Here is a 25,152-nt window from a genome sequence, read left to right on the forward strand (position 1 = left end):
CTTCAAGGTATGTATCCAATTTAATAACTCACTATATAATCTTATCTTCGAATCTTAAAATATAATTTCTCTATCTCAGGTTAGGTAAGGCAAGGTGGACTTCAGGATACACTAAAATGCGCTATAAAACATATATTATGTTGGTGGGAAGGGGGAAATGAGGTATGCTGGTGAATAGTAAACCTCACTAATCTAATTTGTTCAGTGTGGTTGAATCTCGAGCCAGTGTGGGAAAATATTCCTTTCCGACCTCAGAAGCCCACATAGGTTCCTCATTAAAATACGTTGGGTGCAATTTCACACATACCATGTGTGATTTCCAGTCTAGTCATTCATGGTAAGACGCCAACTTGACTCCTACTTGTAAGAATCCTAGAAAAGATTTAGGCTAAGGAAAATAGCTAAGCTATATAGCTCAGAGATATTTGTTTCATTCATGCATATTGCTTTTGAGAAGTTACCATTGATGAAGGTGAGTAGTTTCCCATGAAGGTAGCCTACCTGTATCTCAGTTTAATGGTGTAGGTCTAATGATTTATACATAAATGATTAGGTGTCTATAGGTAAGTCGTTGTGCATGATTCGCAAATTAATGTTCTTAATTTAATTCGCAATGAAAACAAATGTGTAACTATATTTTGGTGGGTTTTGGGGAGGGGGGACTTTCAATGTTATATAACATTCATAATATTATTTGTATTTAGTAAAACAAAGTCAATCACATTATCTAAGCTACAGTACTTGCCTCCACGTTTCGCTTTAGGTTTCTATTTCTCCGGTGGGCGTCAGCATCACTAGAAAAGGGAAGGCAAGGACTCTGGGCTTAGGAGTCAAGATGATACCCTATGTGACGTTGTGCAAATATTGTAAGTACTTTCCTTTTTCTTCATCTGACTTTAGCTTAGATATAATGACAAATTGACTTGTGATTAAAGTTTATAGCCTATATTTTTGTTTATTTGAAGAATTTGTAAAAATTCATTGTTTCAGGGAGTCCAGAAATACATTGGGACTACTGTCAGAATAACAAGTAATGCTTCACCTTATGGGCAGTGGTGGAAAAAGTACCCAATTTTCATACTTGAGTAAAAGTAAAGATACCTGTTGAGAGTAATAGAAAAGTATAAATAATTTCAAATAACTTATGTTAATCAAACCAGACGGCACGATTTTACATTTTTTTAATGCACAGATAGCCAGGGGCACACTATCACTCAGACATAATTTACAAACAAAGCATTTGTGTTTAGTGAGTCACTCCATATCAGATGCAGTAGGGTTGACCAGAGATTTTGCCTGAATTGGACAATTTTCCTGTCCTGCTAAGCATTCAAAATGTAACGAGTACTTTTGGGTGTCAGGGTAAATGTATGGAGTAGAAAGTACATTATTTTCTTTAGGAATGTAGTGGAGTAAAAGTAAAAGTTGTCAAAAAATATAAATAGTAAAAATAAAGTACAGATACCAAAAAAACTACTTAAGTAGTACTTGAAAGTCTTTTATAACTTAAGTACTTTACACCACTGCTTATGTGGCAATCCAAACACAATAAATTACTTTCGGAAAAACTTTTTGTTGAATTCCAACAACTTATTGGGAAGTAGAAAAGGGGATGTTGTTCAGGAACATTCTAAAAGTCATTCTAGATCTAGTTTTGTGATTTTGGGGTGAAAACAAGAATAGCATGCCATTAATGTATATTGCATATACTTTAAAAACATATCTGTAGCCCTTAATTGTTTTTATTTTATTTTTTTATACATGTTTCATATATTTGAAGCCTGGAGGCCTATTAAACAATTACTTATTTATTTTCCAGTTCCTGTCGCTATAGTTGTGGTCATAGTTTTCAGTGTCAATGGATACATTGAAGATCCTCTTTTTGACTGCCTGCAAGATTCAGACTATGCCGAACTCCTTGAAATTGTGAACAGAGGTCTTCCCTTCACAAAGACACCTCATCATATTGCCATCATCGGTGGTGGTATTGCTGGACTGACTGCAGCAAAGTTTCTGGAGGACGCAGGGCACAAGGTACAGTATCTTTCATAACATTTACTGTATCAATGTCAACACAATGAATAACATTGACATATGCTAATTTACGTATGATTGACATACTCAGAAATTATTTTAGTGTCAGTATTCTAATTATCTGGTTATGACTAATAATAGGCCTACAGCGTAAAAGGGGGAAACTGATATATTTTGTTTTTTTGGACAAGGTGACTTTAATAGAGGCAAGTGGTCGAATTGGAGGACGGGTTGAGACCTACAGAAATAGAAGAGAGGGATGGTATGCAGAACTGGGTGCTATGAGGATCCCTAGCTTTCACAAGTGAGTTAGGCCTATTGTCCTACCACATGAAATAGGTAGCGATCTCTTATTCCCTATCTTCATATGTTATTGTTGAAAAGAGGTCAAGCATCCTATCTCAAATGAATTATGATCTGATACAGGTGCATATCCTTTAGATTTGCATAAGAATGATAGCAGGTGTTTACTTTAACCATCAAAACAAAGTTAACTATGGCATTTTAAATTCAACAGAATTCTTTTATCATTTGCATTAAAAATGGGCCTTGGACTGAATCCATTTATCCAAGATGACATCAACACATATTACCATGTGAACGGGTTGCTGCAGAAAACATATAGGGTTAAAGAGAACCCAGACGTGCTGAACTATCCCTTGACTGACAAGGAAAGGGGAAAATCGGCTGGTCAGCTCTTCGACTTGGCCCTGTGGAAGGTGTGTGCAAATGGAGGGGGGCTCCAAACACAGCATTAGACTCCTGTGGTGGAACACTGTGTAATGTTAAATGTTATTTTATATACAGGTACAGTATGTGTCACATAACACAGTTATAACAAATACGTTTGACAAATTATTTGTTGTAGATAAGGGATGATATCAAGACAGCTGGCTGCAAGGCCATGTTGAGAAAATATGACTCGTACTCAGTCAAGGTAAGAAAACACTTGGTTGCTTATAGGTAACCATCAGACAAGATGCAGGATTATTGTTATAGGCTAAATTGGTATGCACTTTGCCACTTTCCTTCATAAAAATGGAATGAATATGTTTTTATATATCTTTATTCAGCAATTTTAATAAGTGTTGATTTCTGATAGGAGTATCTAGTGAAGGAGGGGAACCTGAGTCGTGGTGCCCTGCGCATGATTGGAGATATCCTGAATGAGAACAGCCTCTTCTACGCATCACTTACTGAGATGCTGTATATTCAGTCAGATATTAACGACAACACTGTGTAAGAACAGCACTATGCACATATAACCAAATTAGACACCCCGCCCTACATCTAGTGTTTGTTAAGTAGTGTATTAAAGTAGTGGAATGTTCTGTTTTTCAGCTATTACGAGATCACTGATGGGTTTGACCATTTACCAAGGGCATTTTACCAGGCCCTCAACAGCACCATCCTTCTCAACTCCAAGGTCCGACTCATCAGTCAAACCAGCAGCAACGTGACCCTATCCTACCAGGACTGGCGCAATCCATCCTCCCTGACCAACCTTACAGTAGACTATGCCCTGGTGACAGCTACAGCAAAGGCCACCCTTTTCATGGACTTCCAACCCCCGCTGTCACCCCAGAAGATGGAGGCCCTGCGGTCCGTGCACTACGCCAGCTCCACCAAGGTGGTCCTCAGCTTCAGCGAGAGATTCTGGGAAAAGGAGGGCATCAAAGGGGGGAAGAGCATCACGGATCTCCCCTCTCGTTTCATCTACTACCCTAGCCACAGCTTCCCAGGCACGGCTGGGGGGGCTCTCCTGGCATCCTACACCTGTTCCGATGACTCCACTCTGTTCCAGGGGGTGAGCGAGGATGAGCTGAAGGCTTTGGTGCTGGATGACCTTGTAAAGATCCATGGGGAGGTTATACGTCCTCTCTGCACTGGAGGGTTAGTGAAGAAGTGGGGGCTGGATCCCTTCAGCCTGGGGGCTTTTGCCATTTACACACCTTACCAGCAGACGGACTACGCCTCGGACCTGTTCAGGAATGAGAGCAGAGTCCACTTTGCTGGGGAGCACACTGCCCTACCTCATGCTTGGATCGAGACTGCCATGAAATCTGCACTAAGGGCAGCCAGGAACATCAGTAACCTGGCATGATAGACATCTGGGGCCTGGGGACATCGATTGTATTTTGAATAGCTTGAGAAGCCATGATTAAAGGTTGAATGTTGACAAACGAAATTACGAAATTCAATGGCCAAACCAAAAACAACACATTTTTGTAACGTTTTTTAGTACTGTCTGATGATGCATTCGCTAGTATACATGTGTTCTGCTTTACTCAATATGAATGGCACAACATGATGAGTGTTGATGAAATGAAACAGAACATGTTTACTGACCTATTTACAAGTACTCTTCAGGGCATATTGTTCATACCTTTTTCCCTTTCTAACCTGTATTTTTTTTGTGTGTACTGTTCTAAAATGACAAATTTGTTACACATACTAAAGTATTGTAGGAAAGAAAACTATGTCAAATGATGATGTCACACATATGTTACATAGATGTAATGAGCAGCACGGTGTAGTTCTTGGGCCTACTTTAAAAAAAAGAAGTTATTTTATAGTATACATCTCCACCCGGCACAGCCAGAAGAGGACTGGCCACCCCTCATAGTCTGGTTCCTCTCTAGGTTTTGGCCTTTCTAGGGAGTTTTTCCTAGCCACCGTGCTTCTACACCTGCATTGCTTGCTGTTTGGGGTTTTAGGCTGGGTTTCTGTACAGCACTTCGAGATATTAGTTGATGTACGAAGGGCTATATAAAATAAACTTGATTTGATAATAAAGCCATATTGCAACCAAATACTTTGTGATTCTATATCATGTCCAATTTAGGCCTACCTCTTTAATAATTGTACTGTGGCATATCATACTCAGCATATTAGGCAATGGTGTTAGGGGCTCGAGACATAAAGGAAAACATAATGCACAGTTCTTTTACAAAATAAAACAGTGTCTATTTCCCATAGTCTAGCTCCCATCAATGGGCACCCTTCTGCACCATCTGCGTGAACCGGTTGGTTATAGACAAGGTAGTGTCAATGAAGCGGTCAACACAGTTCACGAGGCAAGTCTCTGTCCGTGAATCCAGTTTTGAACTCGGGCTCCCCTCCATGCACTTGTCCCAGCAGACATCTGTGAAGTTATGCACCTTCAAAAGAAGCAATGAATCAGCTAACGTTAAGTCAATTTCCGTATGGAGGTCTCAAAACAGAAATGTATGATTTCGTGATATACTCGGAATTCGGTTTGTCCATTCTGAGAACACGTTTGATGGGTGTAATAAATAACAAATACAGGATACAGTTCAATGCAGGTACAGATGCAGGTACAGTACAGTTAACGTAGCTAGCGTTAGCTAACTAGCTAACTCCGTAGCATAGCTGCTACTGTGTGTAGCTAAACTACCCACCTGGGCCTGAAACTGCGCTTTCTGTTGTTCAATTGCGATCATCCTTTGGAGTTCTGAAGCATCAGCCTTTTCTGACGAATTTAAATCAAAGCCGTCCATTGCAGTAACAGGGATTGGTTACAGTCGGGTTAATTCAACCAGTAGAGCTGAGAATGACCTCTGTAGGCTCGTGCGTTTTTTGCTCAGTGGTTTGTTGTAGTTTGCTCCGTTACCAAGATAATTGACTAACACACGAGTCCTGACTCTCCAATAATTTCAATGTTCAGCATTTCATTTAAGTAAGGCCAACCCATTTTTTAAAAGCCACCATAGGTAACCTTTCGGGCGACTTGACCAAATTCACATATAATTGTGAGTTAAAGATCTGTCATTCTCGTTTAAATCAATTCTAAGAAGCGGTAGATCTGTTCTTTGTGCGATATTTCTATGCTTCCCCTTCTAATGTTTTGTTTAGGCATCTTTTACTTTTGGTTTTGTATACCAGCTTCAAATCGCTGAAAATACAATATATTTCACAGTGGTTTAGATGATACTATACTTCTACACTATAGTTGCTTGTTTTGTCACATAAACTGAAATGAGGCAAACAATTCACATTTTTGAGGAAATGGTTGAGTGGTTTCTGCATATTGCATCTTTAAAACAATCTAATGGATAGATTATGTTAAGGGGATAATTCTCCCAAATTACATATTGGTTTCCTTGCCCTGTAAGCAGTATATGGACATGGTATGGCATTTGAGGCACATATCCAATGCATGTCAATGGTACCTATAGTATATTAGCATTTTCACAGTTGTGGAAAAAGTACCCAATTGTCATACTTGAGTAAAAGTAGAGATACCTTAATAGAAAATGACTCAAGTAAAAGTGAAAGTTACCCAGTAAAATACTACTTGAGTAAAAGTCTAAAAGTATTTGGTTTTAAATATACTTAAGTATAAAATTCCTTATATTAAGCAAACCAGATGGCACTATTTTCTTTTCTATTTATTTAAGGAAAGCCAGGTGCACACTTCAACACTCAGACCTCATTTTACAAATGAAGCATGTGTGTTTAGTTAGTCCGCCAGATCGGAGGCAGCAGGGATGACCAGGGATGTTCTCTTGATAGGTGCGTGAATTGGACCATTTTCCTGTTTTGCTAAGTACTTTTTGGGTGTCAGGGAAAATGTATGGAATAAAAAGTACATTATTTCCTTTAGGATTGTAGTGAAGTAAAAGTAAACATTTTATAAAATATAAATAGTAAAGTACAGATATGCCAAAAAAAAAACTGAAGTAGTACTTTAAAGTAATTTTACTTAAGTATTCACACCACAGTATTTTTGCGCACCAACCTAAAGTATTTCAAAATGGATTGTGTATGTTGTGTGTGTGGCAGGCTTACAGTGATGGCAAAAAACAACATTTGAGAGTGCGCTGACCTTGGTGCTAGAGGGAGTACGCAGCTGGAGGTTGAATGTTTGAAGGGTTGCGGGACAATAAAAAGTTTGGGAACCTCTGGTGTAACTCAATTAAGTTACTTGTAGATGATTTTGATATGAAGTACGGAAATGCAAAAATAGATACGATTGACTTGCATTGGATTTGTGCCACAAATGCTTTTTTATTTTTTATTGAAACAGTGGCCAGGTAAACAAAACCAAAGCATTGATTGCTGTCGTACTTTATCCATAGACTGCTTAAAGGGTAAGGAAACCAATATGTCATTGTGTAATTTGGGTGAACCATCCCTTTAATATAATCACTGCTATCTATTCAGATTTAAGGGGTAATCTGCAGTTGCTATATCCATTTTTGGATTTATAAATTAATGATGTACGGTGGTATATCCATATATTTTTGTTAAAGAATATAATTTATAAGTGCCTATTGAGCTTAGTTCAACTGTTTTACCCCATCAGAACCCAAAATATGAGCCTCAAAACATAATTTGAACTATACCTTTGATATCATGGATGGTCAGTCCTTGCAACCATAGCTCTGTCTATGAATTTGAGAGTGGTTAATGTCTCTAGCCCCATCCCTAAGGTTTTTACCGAAACAGTGGCAGGGATTTAGCTTTGTTGCTGTTTCAAATAAGGATTGGCCCTTTAAGATTGACCATTGCAAATGTTTTAAAACCTTAATTCATTATTAGTACTGCCCGGGGATGTAGTCTGGTAAACAGGATTTAGCCTAGTTCTTATTTATTAAATCCAGAATTGAAAATGTATTTCGGAGTCATGTTTACTATTATCCTCAGGTAGTATAAGTGTTTATCATCTTACTTGAATGCAGACTTTCTACAGGAGTTGTCAATGTCTGGGACCATATGCAGACCTTCTGGTCAACATATTGCAATGTGCAGTCTTCTCTTTTTGCAGATCAACATTGTCCATAAAGTTTGTTAAAAATGTATATGTTTCTTATACATTTATTGGAAAAGGCCTATTAAACCAAGATCAAGCAAACATTGCATAATTGATTGGATTAAAATGCAGTTTATTTGGCATATGCAAAGAAGACGAAGAAGCATCCGCAGTCGACTATCACCCAGTGCTTAAAAACTCTTGGTCAGCAGTGACAAAACAGCAACTACATCCGGGTAAGATGTGTGTGACCTTGGTTGGGTAATCGTCATGGCGGCCATCGTCAGGATAAGTTCGGTCTGCCACAGAGGTGTCAAACGTAGGTGTTTTTTTTATGTAACTTTGTGTTAATTCCACAATTGTGTGTATTTCATATCGTTGTTCTTGATAATTTCAGTTTTTATCCAAAGTAATGTTGTACATACATATCGTAATTTGCTAGTAGCTAGCCAACTAATGTTAGCTGATGGATGAGCAAAGCAACGACTTTTTCAAGTTCATAGTGACTTCACCTAGTCGGCTTGGGGATTCGAACCAGTGATCTTTTGGTTACTTGCACAACGCTCTTAACCGCCAGGCTTACTGCGCGAGCTGTCACTGACTTCAATAGCCAGCTTCACTCTGCATTGAATCAGATCCGTTTACGGATCTCGTAAAGTAACCTTAGCCTGAAGCAGCTAAAATGACCAACCTCGATTCTAAACACTTCATCAGTTTTAGGCCTCATGTTTGGTAGCAACTAAGGCCAACAAAACATAATCTATCACTTTAAAAAATATTCTATATACATTTTAGGCTATTCTATCCCCTATCAATCCCACATACTGTGGCATGAGTCCAATTCATCCTTACTCCTATGTCTTTGGCTGCCTATGCTTCAGTTCCTCGAATAGTTGCCATTACCTTATGTGACTGCTAGTTGTAGATCTATTACTTTAAACAACTACCAAGACACAAGATGCACACCAACAAGTTACCCTAAAAAAACATATAAACCAGATAGGCTACCCCTGATTGCAGACAACCACAAAACACATGGAATGGTTTATTCATGATACTCCTTACAGTTCGAGGGAAGAAAGGCCTTATAAATCAGAGGATGAGTCTATGTGAAATAATATTCACATTTTGTAATTGAGCCATGTGTGAACGATTGACATTACATTGTAGCCTAAGCCATATTGTTATTTGTTGCTTTGTCTTATTTTATAGCCTACTTATAATTGAACAGTAAATATTGTGATTTAGTTGAAATATTTTCATATAGTTCATGACACTGATTTGTCTTCTCCCTACAGTTCAGTTTTATCGCAGCTCTCTGCTCGCACAACACTTGGTCACACAGCAAAAGGACCAAGACCGGTCCTACCTGTTGACGGCTAGGATTCATGGATCCTCATCTCTCCGTGGTTTGTTGTTCCCACGATAAGAGTTTTGCTGATAGCCTACAGTTTGCCTGTAGCACTGGAAGATTAAACATGGGCTATATGTGTTGCCTAAGATGAATACCAGTCTTACCAGAACACTGTGGCCATTGTATGTTTTGGGGATTTTTATGACTCCTTAAAGTAATCAATGTCCAGGTTAGGCTACATGTTATGTAAAGTGAGTGGTAGGCCTATATTATGATTAGAGCCTACAGCCCTACGCTTACACCTTTTCTTGCTTTCTCTTGTACACTGAATTGTATCATGTAAGAAGGATTTGCAAGGGGGGGGGGGGGTTTGAGTTATTTGTCAGGGAGCCGGTTAGTGATGTCCCCACTGGCATGTGGTTGGTACTAGTGATGCACCGATATAACATTTTTGACCGATATCCTATATTTTACTTGCCCAAAAAAACGATACCGATATTTAACATTTTAGCGGCCTTTTAAGCATTCTAGTACGGTTAAATAGTTAACACATGGACACAGTGGTCTAAGGCACTGCATCTCAGTGCAAGAGGCGTCACTATAGTCCTTGGTTCGAATCCAGGCTCTATCACATCTGGCCTTGATTGGGAGTCCCATAGGGCGGCACACAAATGGCCCAACGTCGTCCGGGTTTGGCCAGGTAGACCATCATTGTAAATACGAATTTGTTCATAACTGACTTGCCTAGTTTAAATAAAGGTTACACTGACCAAAAAGTTTTTGTTGGCATTTACGTATGTCCCCATTACCAGTAAAACATAATCAAAACCTATTTCTTTCACTTACGTTTCACTTTTGTGCTGAGGAAAATACTGACTGAGTCAGGAGCTTATTTCTCAAATCAGCTAGCTAGTGTGTTAAAGTTTCAAACATGTTCTCAGTATTTTCCTCAGCACGAAATCCACGGCGACCCACTGTGCTGTCAGACTCAGCATGCTCATGGGGCTGATATCGCTGGTCCAAATGTCAGTTGTGACGCTAATAGCAGTGACGCTATTACTGTGTAGCTCCGGTAGGGCAACATCTGAAAAATAGCGGACTTGTTAGTGTGTACCGGTGCTCGACCAGTCAGCGAAAGCCAACATCACCCGGCAACAGAGAACGGATAATTGTCATGGGCAATGAATACCGTTGTCTTGGCGTTAATGGATTTTGCCTTTGAGTTGTCTCGCTGAAATGTTCTTACTCTTTCAAATGACTGCTCGGTCCACACAGCAGACATTGTGGGTTAGGTTAGGAAAGCTTTCAGCGAGACAACGGAAGCATGCACGGGAGCACCGGCTGTTCTGGATGACTGTGTGATAACGCTCTCGGTAGCCTATGTGAGCAAGACCTTTAAACAGGTCAACATTCACAAGGCCACGGGGCCAGATGGATTACCAGGGTGTGTACTCAAAGCATGTGCGGACCAACTGGCAAGTGTCTTCACTGACATTTTCAACCTCTCCCTGACCGAGTCTGTAATACCTACATGTTTCAAGCAGACCACCATAGTCCCTGTGCCCAAGGAAGCGAAGGTAACCTGCCTAAATGATTACTGCCCCGTAGCTGTCTCACACCAGCATCCACCCGGATACCCTAGGCCCAGTCCAACTTGCATACCGCCCCAACCTCAATCACACTGCCCTTTCCCACCTGGATAAAAGGAACACCTATGTGAGAATGCTGTTCATTGACTACAGCTCAGTGTTCAACACCATAGTGCCCATGAAGCTCATCACTAAGCTAAGGAGCCTGGGACTTAACACTGCAACTGGATCCTGGACCTCCTGACGGGCCTCCCCCAGGTGGTAAGGGTAGGCAACAACACATCTGCCACACTGATCCTCAACACTGGGGCCCCTCAGGGGTGTGTACTTAGTCCCCTCCTGTACTCCCTGTTTAACCACAACTGCGTTGCCAAACGACTCCAAAACCATTAAGTTTGCCCACAACAACAGTGGTAGGCCTGATCACCGACAACGATGAGACAGCTGATAGGGAGGAGGTCAGAGACCTGGCAGTGTGGTGCCAGGACAACAACCTCTCCTTCAACGTGAACAAGACAAAGGAGATTATCGTGGACTACAGGAATAGGAGGGCTGAACACGCCACCATTCACAGCAACGGGGCTGTAGTGGAGCGGGTCGAGAGTTTCAATTTCCTTGATGTCCACATCACCAATGAACTATCATGGTCCAAACACACCAAGACTGTCGTGAAAAGGGTACGACAAAACCTTTTACCCCTCAGGGGACTGAGAAGATTTGGCATGGGTCCCCAGATCCTCAAAGTTATACAGCTGCACCATTTAGAGCATCCTGACCGGTTGCATCACCGCCTGGTATGTCAGCTGCTCGGCATCTGACCGTAAGGCGCTACAGAGGGTAGTGCGTACGGCCCAGTACATCACTGGGGCCAAGCTTCCTGCAATCCAGGACCTATATCATAGGCGGTGTCAGAGGAAAGCCCCTAAAATTGTCAAATTGACAGTCGCCCAAGTCATAAACCTTTCCCTGCTATTGCACGTCAAGCAGTACCGGAGCCAAGTCTAGGACCAAAAGGCTCCTTAACAGCTTCTACCCCCAAGCCATAAGACTGAACAATTAATAAAATGGCCACCGGACTTTCATTGATTTCCCCCCCCCCCCCCCCCCCCCCCCCCCCCCCATTTGTTTTGTACACTGCTGCTACTCTCTGTTTATCTATGCATAGTCTCTTACGCGCCTGCTGCTGCCTACCACTGCTCAGTCAGACTGCTCTATCAAATCATAGACTTAATTATAATAAAACGCATATGAGCCAATGCTCATTAATACGGTCAAATCCGTAAACTACCATTTAGAAAACAAAACATTTATTCTTTCAGTGAAATACGGAACCATTCCGTATTTTATCGAACGGGTGGCATCCATAAGTCTAAATATTGCTGTTACGTTACACAACCTTCAATGTTATGTCATAATTGTGTAAATTCTGGCAAATGAGTTCACAGTTCGCCAAGGGGCCCAAACTGTTGCATATACCCTGACTGCTTGCACTGAACGCAAGAGGAGTGACAAATTCCCTAGTTAATATTGCCTGCTAACATGAATTTCTTTGAACTAAAATGCAGGTTTAAAAAATATATACTTTGTATTGATTTTAAGAAAGGCATTGATGTTTATGGTTAGGTGCATTTGTGCAAAGATTGCGCTTTTGTTAAATCATCACCGGTTTGGCGAAGTAGGTTCTGGTTCAATGATAAATTTACAGGCACCGCATTGATTATATGCAACGCAGGACAAGCTAGTTAACTACACATGGTTGATGATATTACTAGGTTAACTAGTGATTATGTGAAGAGTAAACTTATCTTATTAAAAAAACAATCAATGCTAGCTAGCAACTTAAATTGGCTCCTTGCAGCCACAAGGTCCTTTTGACGCTGCACTCGTAACAAGTGGTCAGCCTACCACGCAGTTTCCTCGTGGATTGCAATGTAATCGGCCATAATCGGCATCCAAAAAAGCCAATTACCGATTGTTATGAAATCTTGAAATCGGCCATGCTGTTTAATTGGTCGACCTCTAGTACAAATTACCACAACTAACATGTACCCCTGCGCACTGACTCCGGTACCCCCTCTATATACTTTAGTTTATTTGGTCAATATTTTCTTAACTCTTCTTGAACTGCACTGTTGATTAAGGGCTTGTAAGTAAGCATTTCACAGTAAGGTCTACACTTGTTGTCACATGCGCCCGAATACAAAGTTTGATTTGTATAGCGCAACATTTTTACATGGCGTCATTACGTAATGTACCTACGTTATAGGTATGCACGTCAGTTTTGCACATCGGAGTTAAACTAGACATCGTGCTGATGTCGATGTTGGCATTTTTAGCTAATATTGGACGATTCCAATTTGTTCACCGATATATCGTGCATCACTAGTTGGTACGTAATTAGTTCCCCAAGTGGCAGGCCAGTGACATTTTCAACAGGTTTACTGACCGGTGAAAAAGGTTAGTGGGTCACGGCACTCTGTTTGAGGAGGACTATATGGTGTTTTAGTACAATAACATCCATTATTTAGGTTAGCCAACACATTGCATGATGTTTGAACTGTGATATCTAGTGAAACTTCAGAACCTAAGCAACAGCTGGCCACAGGTGGTTGGTGGCACCTTAATTGAGGAGGACGGGCTCGTGGTAATGGCTGGAGCGGAATCAGTGGAATGGTATCAAATGCATCACATGGTTTCCATGTGTTTGATTCCATTTGCTCCGTTCCGCCTATTTATTATGAGCCATCCTCCCCTCTGCAATCTCTGCTGGTGTGTAGAATATAACCTCAAAGATATAAACTTCAACTGACTGGGACAATTGTTAAATGCAAAAATATCTGTAGGCTAACAGACAAACCTAATTGTTTCTATGTGCTAAAAACATGGCCTACTATAAATCAGACTTTTCCTGCCTTGTTCAGCGGCAGAACGGCAGATTTTTACCTTGTCGGCTCGGGGATTCAATCCAGCAACCTTTCGGTTACTAGCCCAACGCTCTAACCACTAGGCTACCTGCCGCCCCTCAATAATGAGTCCTTGTTTAAATGATTATCCCCCTCCCTCCACAAGATGTTAGTTCTGCATGTGGATGTATGATTTAATGTTTTGTTATTTGCCCTTTTGCAGCCGGCTCTGTGTCCAAAGCTGCCTCCCTGCATTGGACAGGAGAGCGTGTGGTGAGTGTACTGCTGCTGGCCATGGGGCCTGCTGCCTACTACTTCCCTGGACCTGCTATTGACTACTCACTGGCTGCTGCTCTCACCCTGCATGGCCACTGGTAAGACAAGTTTCACCTCTAAAAATGTTAATTGGTTTAAAGGGCACTGGCCAGCTGTCTCTCTTCCTTATTCTGGTTAAATGTTTTTCCTTTCATATTTCCAATAAAACTATAATTTCTTGACAAAATTGTTGCACATGTTCCCGAATAAGCTCAGACCATAGTTTTTCAGCTTGAAATGTACTTGTTGTGACTACAGTCGGAAGCTTTTATGGAGGACAATAGTGAATAGAGTAGGCAAGTGGTTGGGATAACCAATCAAGTCTGTCCACTACATTTCAGCTCATGCAAAAACAGTTTTGTTCTTAACATTTATTTAGCTTTCATTTACGAGAGCTTTTTGATTTTTGAAGAGGTGGGCTTAATGTCGCCCTGGGGCACTATGCCATTGCTAGACCACTGACTAAATGAAAGTGGCAGGTTTAAAGCACAAATCCTAGTCATGTGTGGTGTTAATACCCCTTAGGTTTTAGTTTTGGGTACTTGGATATCCTCAAGGCATGTCCCTCTAATGAAAACCAGCTAATTGTCAAACTTGTCACTGAGGAGTTGAAACGCTCATATTTTTTTGAACATCAAGATGACGCTTAAGAATGCTGGTCATGTGTAATACACCATGGCTTTTCCATGTGTGCTACTTTTGTGAAGTAGGCAGCCATTTTTAAAACCGCGCTCCACATATGTTCCAGGAGATCAGTACCATTTAACTTTGCCTTACTGGCTAAGGCTGTGTGAGTGCTGCTATTTGAGCTAGAGTCATCAAATACCACCATTGTCCAGTTAACTGAGGAACACTATGAACACGCCTACGAAGCTCTGTCCTCAAGGCCACTGCTAAGCCAACCTTATTTACATATCTCACCATTCCTTATCCCTTAATGCTTACAGTTCTGTTTGTTCTCAATGTAATGGTATTGCTTCTGTCCCTCTCCTTACCCCAACCTGGGCTCTAACCATGGACCCTCCGAACACATCAACAACAGTCACCCACAAAAGCCGCAGCCCTTGCAGAGCAAAGGAAGCGACTACTTCTAGGTCTCAGAGCGTCGTCATTGATTGAACGCTACTAGGTCGCACTGCTAACTAGCTAGCCATTTCACATGGGCTACATAAACAGGACAAGACACCCCACCCTGTAGTCTAAACAAAGAATAACTTAACTAAGATCACATGATGGTGCCTTGAGCTGTTGGTGTGTTCTCTGGTGAGTTTTTGATGGTATGCCACTCTGATAGGCCCACATTACGATCAAGTAGCCTACTTGGCCACTTAACTGTAACTTTAAAGTGGGTACAGCCTCAGTGTTCACAGTACACACATACTGAAAGTTGCACAGAATTTTCACAACTTTCAAGTTTGCGCTCAGACCTGGAATTTGTTCAGTGCCCCAAAACATTTGAGAACAATGGTTAAATGATTAGCCACTTTAATTTTGCCCTTGTTTACCAAAAATGTAATAGGGAGTGTTACTTAGCCTTTTTAGCACTAAATCACTGGCTATTCAGTAATATTGTGGTTCTAAGCAGTCTCATACATTTCTTGTATTGTCTTATCTTCCCAGGGGGCTTGGACAAGTCTTAACGGACTACGTTCATGGTGAACCGAAGATAAAGATGGCCAACGCAGGCCTCTTCCTGTTGTCGACTGTCACCTTTGCCGGTCTCTGCTACTTCAACTACAACGATGTAGGCATTTGCAAAGCGGTGGCCCTATTATGGAGCAAATGAATGGACTGAGGTTTGGGATGGGGGTGCGCGGGCACTGGGACATCGGCCATCTTGTTCTGGTATGATTTTAAACATTCAAGGGATTATGTACATTTCTATAAATATATAATTTCACAAGTGTTGTAATTCATGTTGAGGTTTGTTGTGCTTCAACAGGCCTGTTAATGATCTGCTCCTGTTGATTTATGATGTGGACTAAACTAAATATAAGTTGTCCTTCTGACCCCAATCAAACATGCATACTGTAACATGTATGCTGTCGTTTAGTGAAATGTTATACGGTTAACTTCTACCTGGGGCCTGTTAGAGGGTGCAATTTTACAGAACGCGTCGATAGAAATGCGTTTTGTAGATAGAATAGGGAATTGTCAGGTTTATTCGATGTATTTCTAGCTTCCTCTCACTGAGTTCACTCCTGTTATCAAGCTGCTATATTCCAAACACTTTGTGTAATGCTTATGAGGAAGTATCCAGTGATTTACATGTCCTTAATTTCAGATCTACTATGGCAAATTACTTCATCTCTTCTGTACTAAATTAATTTATTATGTAGACATTGCATTCTGTTTTGTGTCTGTCACCAATCTGTAAATACCAGCTAGTGCCCTTCAAGACCATTGCAGTCAGCTTAGTGCCAGACATTTAGTCTGATTTGATTGACAAGAGAAAATGGGTGTGACCACTAGCAGTATTTAAACCACGTAGCCATACTGTTCTGGACATTAAGGGTCTGTTCAGAAGGGGTGTGATGTTATAAAACGTTCAGATATGCATTTTGTAGAACGTATGATTTGTCATGCAGAATTGGGCATCGCCGCAGCTCTATTCATGACATTTCTAACTGCAACGTTCTAAACATTTCACCTCACTGAGCACATCCCAGGTTGAGCATGTAGAAAAGTAGCCATACTGATCTGTACACCATTGCGCTTCCACTTGTACCAACCCTGTTTGTTGTCAGTCAAATGATAATATCCTGGTTTTATAGTAATGTGCATAATTTACTTGCACAGCTGTGCCTGTTGGCAGTAATTCAATTTTACATTTATCAGATCATTTGTATGTATGAACAGCTGCTAAGCGTCAACCAGTAAAGTGCAGCTGGCATCAAATATGAAGTTAAGTCATGAGTGCATGCACTTGGTCAAAATGGCATCGTTTTATTTTGTACTGTTGGGAGTGTCGGCTGAAACAAGTAGGAGTTGTCCTAGTTAAACAGCCAAGAAACATGAAGGTCTTTGTCCTACTACTACACATGTCTGAAAGCTTAAATGGCTTTGGAAATTCAACTGTTTTGTCTTTATTAGGTCTCGTTGATTTATACATATCACCAATCCGTTCGGTCAGATTGTAACGCACAAATTAGCTTTGGGAAGAATGCACCTTAAACCTCTAAAGAATAAAATGGATATTATGGATTGTGTTTGACAAGATTACAGATTTCTGTTTATGTATTGAGTGGATGGTAAACTACACACATGTAGAATGTGTCTGTCCGTATTCTGATGGATTATTAACATTTGTCATTTGAATGACGTGTGCACTGCAGATATTAGTGTAATCATTAAACTCAACTGTTGATAATGACTAAGCTCTTTAATACTTGAATGGGTATTTAAGCATTAACACAAATGGTCCCTCATTGTAAAAATTACTTTCTATGCTATATGCACTGCTGATGAGTTCAGTGGTTTAACAAAAGTACCATAAACTGTCAAATTCCAGGATTTTGTAAATCCATAAACACTCGGGCACCTCCCTGAGGACTAACTTCATGAGCTCTGCATCTGGTCCAGCCTCAAAGCTCAAGTAGCACGTACCCGGCCTGACTGAAATCTGCAGTTAGTTGTTCCATGAAGAGCACAGGCAAAGATTGCTCCTGGGGGAAAATAAGGAAGGGTTTTTTGGTTACCTTTTGTCTTGTCAGTGTGAAGTGTGTTTGTGCAAACAGCTGGTATGAAGGTACAGTAATATTCACACCTGGGTTGTGTTCAATTGGGAGAAACTGAAATGGTCTTGTCTCATAAGGGGAACACAGATGTTTTTTCTTGAACTGCTAAACTCAACCCAAAGGCTAAAGAGACGTTTCAATGTGTGTTTGTTGCTTTCTGGGATGTTCAGCTGGACAATAAGGCCATACATTACATGTAATGTAGATGTAAGCACTGTTCATTTCAAAATTAATGCAAATGTCTGTATATGCTTACCAGTGGTTTGGCAGAAACTCCTTTTTGGTTCCAATTCTTACAGCACACCATATAAGTTTGCTTAAAAGGTGATGACACAGTCAGAGAGAGTAACAGCCCTTCCTCTGGGCATGTCATTGTTTCTATAGAATCGGATATTGAACCAGCAATCATCTAGAAACCAGAAAACAAGACAAGATATGCATTCAACAAAGGGAAACGCTGTATGTCTTGCAGCAGTATGCGTACAAAAGTACTTTTGTCATGAATGTCACATGATCTTTCCCGGTGTATGGGGTTGTGATATGCAGGAGCCTAATCTCTGTACAGGGTTGGGGAGTAACGGATTACAGAAACGGTAACTGTAATCCGTAAAATCACCAGCAAAAATAGTGTAATCAGATACTTTTGGAAAAACTGGAGGATTACTTTTAAATTCAGAAAGGATGTTTGCAAAAGAAATTTTTGACACATATCAATGACATTCAAATCAGGCTTGAAAAAATGTGCAAATGTAAATTTGTTCCAATTGAGCGAGTCTGACCACAAGTCAGAGACCACTATGATAACACACCAAATATGTTTGATGGATCGCGGGGAAAAAGAGCAGGTATAGACTTTTGTAGGCTACAGTCCAAGCAATGTAGTTGCTACATCCAATTTTGGACTCATGATCAAATGTAATCTTCAATATAATTTATATCACATGTAATAAAGGGATGGGTTAGATTCTAACCTGGGTTAGAAGAAGCCTACATAACCAACCCATAAAGTAAAATGTAACATCCATATGGCCAGCTATGTAAATTTTAACATTGATTTATCCTGCAATAGATGTTGTTCCATTGGTAACATTTATGTCTTATTCAAATGCCTCTTAAGGGAAAAGTAATCTAAAAGTAACGATGTAATCAGATTACGTTGCTGAGTTTGGGTAATCCAAAAGTTACATTACTGATTTCAATTTGGCAGGTAACGGATTACATTTAAAAAGTAACCTACCCAATCCTGTTGTTGCAGAAATTTACCCACAATGCTGCTTACTTTCTGCATCTAAGTCATATCACTGTCAACCTCAGATCGATTGTCTGTGGAGCCAAGTTAACCTTGCCTTTCATGTAAAAAGTAATGACAATCGTGCTTTTAGGGAAAGAGGATAATTTTGTAAATGCATTAAACTGCCAATTTGGCCAAATCCATGTGACGAAGAACTTTAACCCCAGCAAATTGGGTTCACTATGTACATTTACCTGCTTTGCATTGCTCCTTATTCCCATCTTAAAAATTGAGACATTCTTCATCTACAACCAGGAATCAGTGGCTTTTGATTTGGATCATTTTTTGGAAGCATTTATTACTCTCTTTTTCAAAATCATCTGACTAAATCTGACTAAAAGTAACTGTTCCGTGTTTACAGATTTCTATGAGATATGACCTATAAGTAATTACAATAGGAGTGAAATAATTACCATTATTTTGAAGGAAAACTAAGGTGTGGGTGAGAGAGAAAGAGGCGAAGCGAGAGGGCCCACTCCCTTCAAAATCTAGCCACATTGGAATAAGCAGACCGCCTGCCTTCCCGCCTTTGGGACAATTACTCCCATTGTTAGGGCGAAGACAAGACCATCTGATTTTTTTAAGTGTTTTTTTTCTCTCCAATTTATGCTTTGCCACAAATACAAGTATAGGATGAGTCAACAACATTATTTGGGTATGAGTTAACAGAACATGAGACTTTCTCTGGACAGTTACTTTAACAGTCTATTATTTAAGCTGGACCTAAATAGCACATGGTCTAGGTAAGACGATCCACATGACTTGTAATTGTAAGAAGTGTATATTACCTTCATTTTTGACATAAGGAATCAGTCCACACAGACATGAAGAAAACACAAAGACAAGGAGCAGAGGGTGAAATCTCTGTCTGAGAAAGCTATGAACATAATTCACATTTAAAATCAGTAGTTTACACATGTGGATATAAAAAACAAAGTTAAGTCAACCTTTCAAAGCACCACTTTACCTTGAAAAAATAATGTCCTCCTTGCCTACTACCGCAAACTCAACTAAAATTCTAAAATGGATTAAAAAATAAAAACCTCCTCAGCAATCTACACACAATATGACAAAGTGAAACAAGTTATTAGAAATGTTTGCAAATGTATTAAAAATTAACAAAAATAAGTGTTCAAACCCCTCGCTATGAGACTCGAAATTGAGCTCAGGTGCTTCCTGTTTCCATTGATCATCCTTGATGTTTCTAAAACTTGATTGAAGTCCACCTGTGGTAAATTCAATTGATTAGACAGGATTTGGACCGGCACACCGGTCTATACAAGGTCTCATAGTTGACAGTGCATGTCAGAAAATAACAAGCAATGAGGTTGAAGGAAATGTCCGTAGAGGTCCGATTGTGTCGGGGCACATATCTGGGGAAAGGTACCAACATTACTGCAGCATTGAAGGTCCCCGAGAACACAGTGGCCTCCATAATTCTTAAATGGAAGAAGTTTGGACCCACCAAGACTCTTCCTAGAGCTGGCCGCCCGGCCAAACTGAGCAATCGGGTGGTCACTGACCGAAGTTTGCCAAAAGGCACCTAAAGGACTCTCAGACTATGAGAAACAAGATTCTCTGGTCTGATGAAACCAAGATTGGAGGAAACCTGGCACCATCCCTACGGTAAAGCATTGTGGTGGCAGCATCATGCTGTGGGGATGTTTTTCAGCAGCAGGGACTGCGAGACTAGTCAGGATCGAGGGAAAGATGAACAGAGCAAAGTAGAGATCCTTGATGAAAACCTGCTCCAGAGTGCTCAGCCTGGGGTGAAGGTTCACCTTCCAACAGGACAACGACCCTAAGCACACAGCCAAAACAAACCAGGAGTGGCTTTGGGATAAGTCTCTGAAGGTCGTTGAGTGGCTCAGCGTATAACGTCATACCCAAGAAGACTTGATGCTATAATCTTTGCCCTAAGTTACTTCAACAAAGTACTGAGTAAAATGGTCTGAATACTTATGTAAATGTGATTTTTTTATTTTTTAGTAAATTAGCAAAAATGTCTAAACCTGTTTTTGCTTTGTCATTATGGGGTATCGTGTGTAGATTGAGGGAGGGGAAACAATTTAATCTATTTCAGAATAAAGTTGTAACATAACAAAGTGAAAAAAAGTCAAGGTCTGAATACTTTCCGAAGGCACTGTATTGCCAATATACCACAGCTAAGGGCTGTATCCAGGCACACCCTTAGCTGTAGTATATTGGCCATATACTACACCCACTCAGGCCTTATTGCTTAAATATGGAGCCCCGCAATGTTACAAAATTTGGGAGACGCACTGCGAAAGCAATATGGAGCTAAATTTGGCTTCTGCTTGCCTCCGGAGGCTTCGCAATTGCGTCACACCCTCCATAGGGATCCTCCGACCAGATTTTTGGATCAAAAATATATTTCCATTTAGTAGTAAACAACTTTGCCATCATGTTGTCAAATTTACTTTAGACAGATGGCAATTTCGTCATTAGCTTGCAAAGTTGGTTAAAAAAATGTATCTAGCAATGCTAACGTTAGCTAGCTGAAATCTTACGCTTCGAACACACCGACTGCGTGTTTGCGTTTCGATACACCAGAAGTACATTCATTTCAAATGGAACGCTGCATTTGCCTTTCAGCATTGCGTTGCAGAGGCAGTTGCAGTGCGTTCTGTGTGGTGCATACGTTCGATAAATCGAACGTATCCATCAAATTGTATGAGTGGACTTGACAGAAAGTAGCAAAATATGAATGTAGATTTTTTTTGTTGTTGCACACATTCAGTAAAAAATTGGGATTACATAAAAACAGTTTGATTGCATAATTTCTTTACATTTATTTATTTATTTGCCAAGTATATTATTTATTCGACACACGGTAATTTGACCAAATTATCAGGGGTACAGTAGTATCTACCATTTCCATTACTATTTATCTAGCATTCACACTCTTTCAAACATGAACATTTGGTAAATTTATTAGGGGTAGTAACTAGCATAATTTATTTGACTTTCTTTCACACACACCTCATTGGCTAGGTTAGCAAGCTAGGTTAGCTAGCTGACTAACGCTAACTAGCCACATCTAGCACAAGCTCACTACTAAACTGACCTGGCAATCCTACTATCGTGGACACTTGTCTCCAAGCAGCTTTTTTTGTGTTTATGTCCCTGTAGCTGTCAGCAGTTGTGTCAAAAAGACACGGTTTTGAGGATACTGCGAAAATGATTCTCTCCTCCATGTGTCCAACCGCATGCGACCATTTGCAAAAGGTACCTGCATCAGTATAGTTGCGCAAAATGTTATGCAGCAGTGATGCAATGACGCAGCCGGTGTGTTCGAAGCGTTAGCTAGGTAGCTAACGTTATGTAACGACCCTGATAAACCCAGGGTCGTTACAGTTATATTGTACCTAAAGTCAATGTAGCGAAATCAAAATGACAAGGTTTTCCTACTAATTATTGGCCTTTAGAAATGTCATAGTATTGTAATGACCCGGCTGGGTCATAAAGAGAAAAGAGACGGTGTGCAGGTCAGAACACAGGTTTATTCCTAAACTGGGCTATTGTTCAGGCCACAGCCCACGCCACTAAATGCTGAACGTACACAATTACACCGTGTCGAGCTAAGGGTCACTCTCATAGGAACAGATCAAGGCCCCGAACAGAAGAGAGAGAGCGATGACACAGTAACCCCTATTTATGCTTTTCCAAACCCCGCGGGATTACCCATCATACCCCCCCAACCTTTCCATCTGTCCTGCCATATTTAACCCCTGCTAGTAGCCATGAGAACCATAACACACCCACAAACACAGAACACAATACCGGGTCGTTACAGTATTTTCAAGCCACAGCAATGCACTTTAGACCAAAATCACCGCACAATGAGGATGCAATGAGTAAAATGCTCAGTTGGGCATCAGTCCGAAAACGAATGTTCAAAAACAATATTGTGACATACAGTGCAAATTATTTTCGTCTCGGGCCAGCAAACTGCGCCAATATACAGTATCCTCTAAACACCAATTGAGGGCATTAACTTTTTAAACTTAATTTGTTTAAATGTATTCATATTATTACATCCTTCCAAGGGATATTGTCCAGACACACATCTAGGGTTGCTACCCAAGCCGTTCGGTTGCCAGATACACGACCCAGTCGTTCGTTCGAAATGTTCTATTGTCATACTGGCTGGCAACTTTCTTATCCCTTGCTTGCTAGCTAGCCAACTACAGCTAATTTAAGTAGCGGCATTTGCATTCATTTAAGCTGTTTTTAAAACATCCATAACAATGAGCTAATGATGCACGATTTCGCCTGGCATAGAAAATGTGCTCTCTGTTCAGAGGAGCTAGCCAACTACACAGTTAAATTCACTAAAGTAGTGCAATGGGCCTTTAATAGAGAAAACCAGTCAGTATCTGATGGTCCTCCGAGAGAGAGAGAAAGAAAGAGAGGAGAGAATTAGAGAGAAGCATACTTAAATTCACACAGGACACCGGATAAGACAGGAGAAGTACTCCAGATATAACCAACTGACCCTAGCCCCCCGACACATAAACTACTGCAGCATAAATACTGGAGGCTGAGACAGGAGGGGTCAGGAGACACTGTGGCCCCATCCGATGATACCCCCGGACAGGGCCAAACAGGAAGGATATAACTCCACCCACTTTGCCAAACCAAAGCCCCCGCACCACTAGAGAGATAACTTCAACTACCAACTTACAATCCTGAGACAAGGCCGAGTATAGCCCACAAAGATCTCCACCACAGCACAAACCAAGGGGGGGTGCCAACCCAGACAGGAAGATCACATCAGTAACTCAACCCACTCAAGTAACGCACCCCTCCTAGGGACGGCATGAAAGAGCACCAGTAAGCCTTTTACAGTGGAGATCAAGTTAATGAATTGGCTGGCTGGGCTGATGGGACAGTGGATGAGCAGGGATTTCTCAGATGGAACAGAAAACAAGATTCCCATTTTTTGAGTCATAGGGTTTACCCATGCTAAACATGTCTTTTAGTTTGGCTTAGAACGCGTCTCAAGCAATCACAATGCTTGTTTTGACCAACCCATTGTTGAAATATTTATGGGGCGAGATAGCTGCCAAAAAGGTTGAAGATACGTATCGTTAGGATCGTAAGAAAATCCATATGTAAATTGTTAGGATCGTAAGAAAAGCCATGCATGAAACGTACACGTTAAATGAATTAACATATACACATTAAGTTCTTACTTTACGTCTCCCTTTACTCGGTTACAGGTATTTTTCATATGTACAAACTTTTGTCAGTAATGTGGCACCTGCAAAGGACATGAACCGAACGTAGCTTGTCAAAGTTAGCTAGTCAATCAAGCAACTCTAGCCCAGACGTTAGTTTCCGGTTTCATTTCCAAAATAAAAGTATAGAGCTTGTTTTAGAACGGCATTCAATAACGACGTTATACCAGTAGATGGCGTAGTATAGGCTTGTGCCTTCAGCAAATGACTTGTGTGAGAATGATTCCATAAAGACTCAGAAGAGCCTTGTCTAGAATAACCACCTGAGCTGAAAAATAGAAAGTAAATATTATTTAGGCTAGGCATATTCCGCTATCTAAATATGCCATGCTGTTGTGTGTTATTTAATGGCTTTATAATTGCATAATTTATTTTTATAACCGCGTGGGGCTACTCTGCGCATCATGTAACCTAATGAATCACACTTTTTCCCAATATTTGAGAGCACGGACTGCAGGCCTTATATTACTCATTTTGACTGTTGTATTAGTGAATTCCACTCTTATAGCAATTTGCGTTGCACAAGCCCATCACGCAGAGGCTATATCAATATATGAGACAAAACAAAATATTGATTAAGTCTTGGCTATAGCCTGTCCTGAGTGAAATAGCCAAGGGGTCCCAAATGATCAAGACTATCTATAGGCTATTCTTACTGCCAGGTCTGTTTCCCTATCAGCCACTCATGTGCTTCTTCAACTATTTTGTTTCAAATTTATTTAGAGGATATATTTAGAGTCCTGTGAGCTCGGGTCTCTTTTCAAGGGGAGCCCTATGTTAAAAAGTAATAAAACACAAATAGAGTTATAAAATGATTCCGCAAGACACCAGTACCCAAAATGATAGCCGAAATTGCAATGGCAACAAATTGAAGGCCATTTTTTAAATT

At 40.5% G+C, this 25,152-nt stretch overlaps 3 protein-coding genes and 1 long non-coding RNA gene across 4 annotated transcripts; 2 read left to right on the forward strand and 2 right to left on the reverse strand.

Annotated features, from left to right (window-relative positions):
- Positions 1-466: 466 nt before the first annotated feature.
- LOC129831596 (L-amino-acid oxidase-like) lies at positions 467-4,138 on the forward strand. The gene is made up of 8 exons (XM_055894943.1): positions 467-472; positions 764-866; positions 1,820-2,034; positions 2,226-2,338; positions 2,552-2,753; positions 2,903-2,971; positions 3,137-3,273; positions 3,376-4,138. The coding sequence occupies exons 1-8, from the start codon at positions 467-469 to the stop codon at positions 4,136-4,138; spliced, it is 1,608 nt and encodes a 535-aa protein (XP_055750918.1).
- On the reverse strand, positions 1,166-5,684 carry LOC129832175 (mitochondrial import inner membrane translocase subunit Tim8 A-like). The gene is made up of 2 exons (XM_055896025.1): positions 5,457-5,684; positions 1,166-5,195 (listed from the first exon to the last, which is right to left on the reverse strand). The coding sequence occupies exons 1-2, from the start codon at positions 5,553-5,555 to the stop codon at positions 5,025-5,027; spliced, it is 270 nt and encodes an 89-aa protein (XP_055752000.1). The 5' UTR covers positions 5,556-5,684; the 3' UTR covers positions 1,166-5,024.
- Positions 5,685-8,020: 2,336 nt separating this feature from the next.
- LOC129832174 (succinate dehydrogenase [ubiquinone] cytochrome b small subunit B, mitochondrial-like) lies at positions 8,021-17,344 on the forward strand. The gene is made up of 4 exons (XM_055896024.1): positions 8,021-8,129; positions 9,109-9,219; positions 13,880-14,030; positions 15,592-17,344. The coding sequence occupies exons 1-4, from the start codon at positions 8,081-8,083 to the stop codon at positions 15,755-15,757; spliced, it is 477 nt and encodes a 158-aa protein (XP_055751999.1). The 5' UTR covers positions 8,021-8,080; the 3' UTR covers positions 15,758-17,344.
- On the reverse strand, positions 16,902-22,931 carry LOC129832178 (uncharacterized). Its single transcript, XR_008755879.1, has 2 exons — positions 17,965-22,931; positions 16,902-17,636 (listed from the first exon to the last, which is right to left on the reverse strand). It is a non-coding gene; the product is annotated as an uncharacterized LOC129832178 (long non-coding RNA).
- Positions 22,932-25,152: the final 2,221 nt, after the last annotated feature.

This window comes from Salvelinus fontinalis, chromosome 33 (assembly GCF_029448725.1).
Source record: "Salvelinus fontinalis isolate EN_2023a chromosome 33, ASM2944872v1, whole genome shotgun sequence".
NCBI classification, from domain to species: Eukaryota; Metazoa; Chordata; class Actinopteri; order Salmoniformes; family Salmonidae; genus Salvelinus; species Salvelinus fontinalis.

Coding starts and splice junctions, on each gene's coding strand:
- LOC129831596 (XM_055894943.1), top strand. Junction 2,035..2,225: donor TGGAGGACGCAGGGCACAAG/GTACAGTATCTT, acceptor TTTTTGGACAAG/GTGACTTTAATAGAGGCAAG. Junction 2,339..2,551: donor AGGATCCCTAGCTTTCACAA/GTGAGTTAGGCC, acceptor TAAATTCAACAG/AATTCTTTTATCATTTGCAT.
- LOC129832175 (XM_055896025.1), bottom strand. CDS start 5,555: ATGGACGGCTTTGATTTAAATTCGTCAGAAAAGGCTGATGCTTCAGAA. Junction 5,196..5,456: donor AAGCGCAGTTTCAGGCCCAG/GTGGGTAGTTTA, acceptor CTTCTTTTGAAG/GTGCATAACTTCACAGATGT.
- LOC129832174 (XM_055896024.1), top strand. CDS start 8,081: ATGGCGGCCATCGTCAGGATAAGTTCGGTCTGCCACAGAGGTGTCAAA. Junction 8,130..9,108: donor CTGCCACAGAGGTGTCAAAC/GTAGGTGTTTTT, acceptor TTCTCCCTACAG/TTCAGTTTTATCGCAGCTCT. Junction 14,031..15,591: donor CTCACCCTGCATGGCCACTG/GTAAGACAAGTT, acceptor TTATCTTCCCAG/GGGGCTTGGACAAGTCTTAA.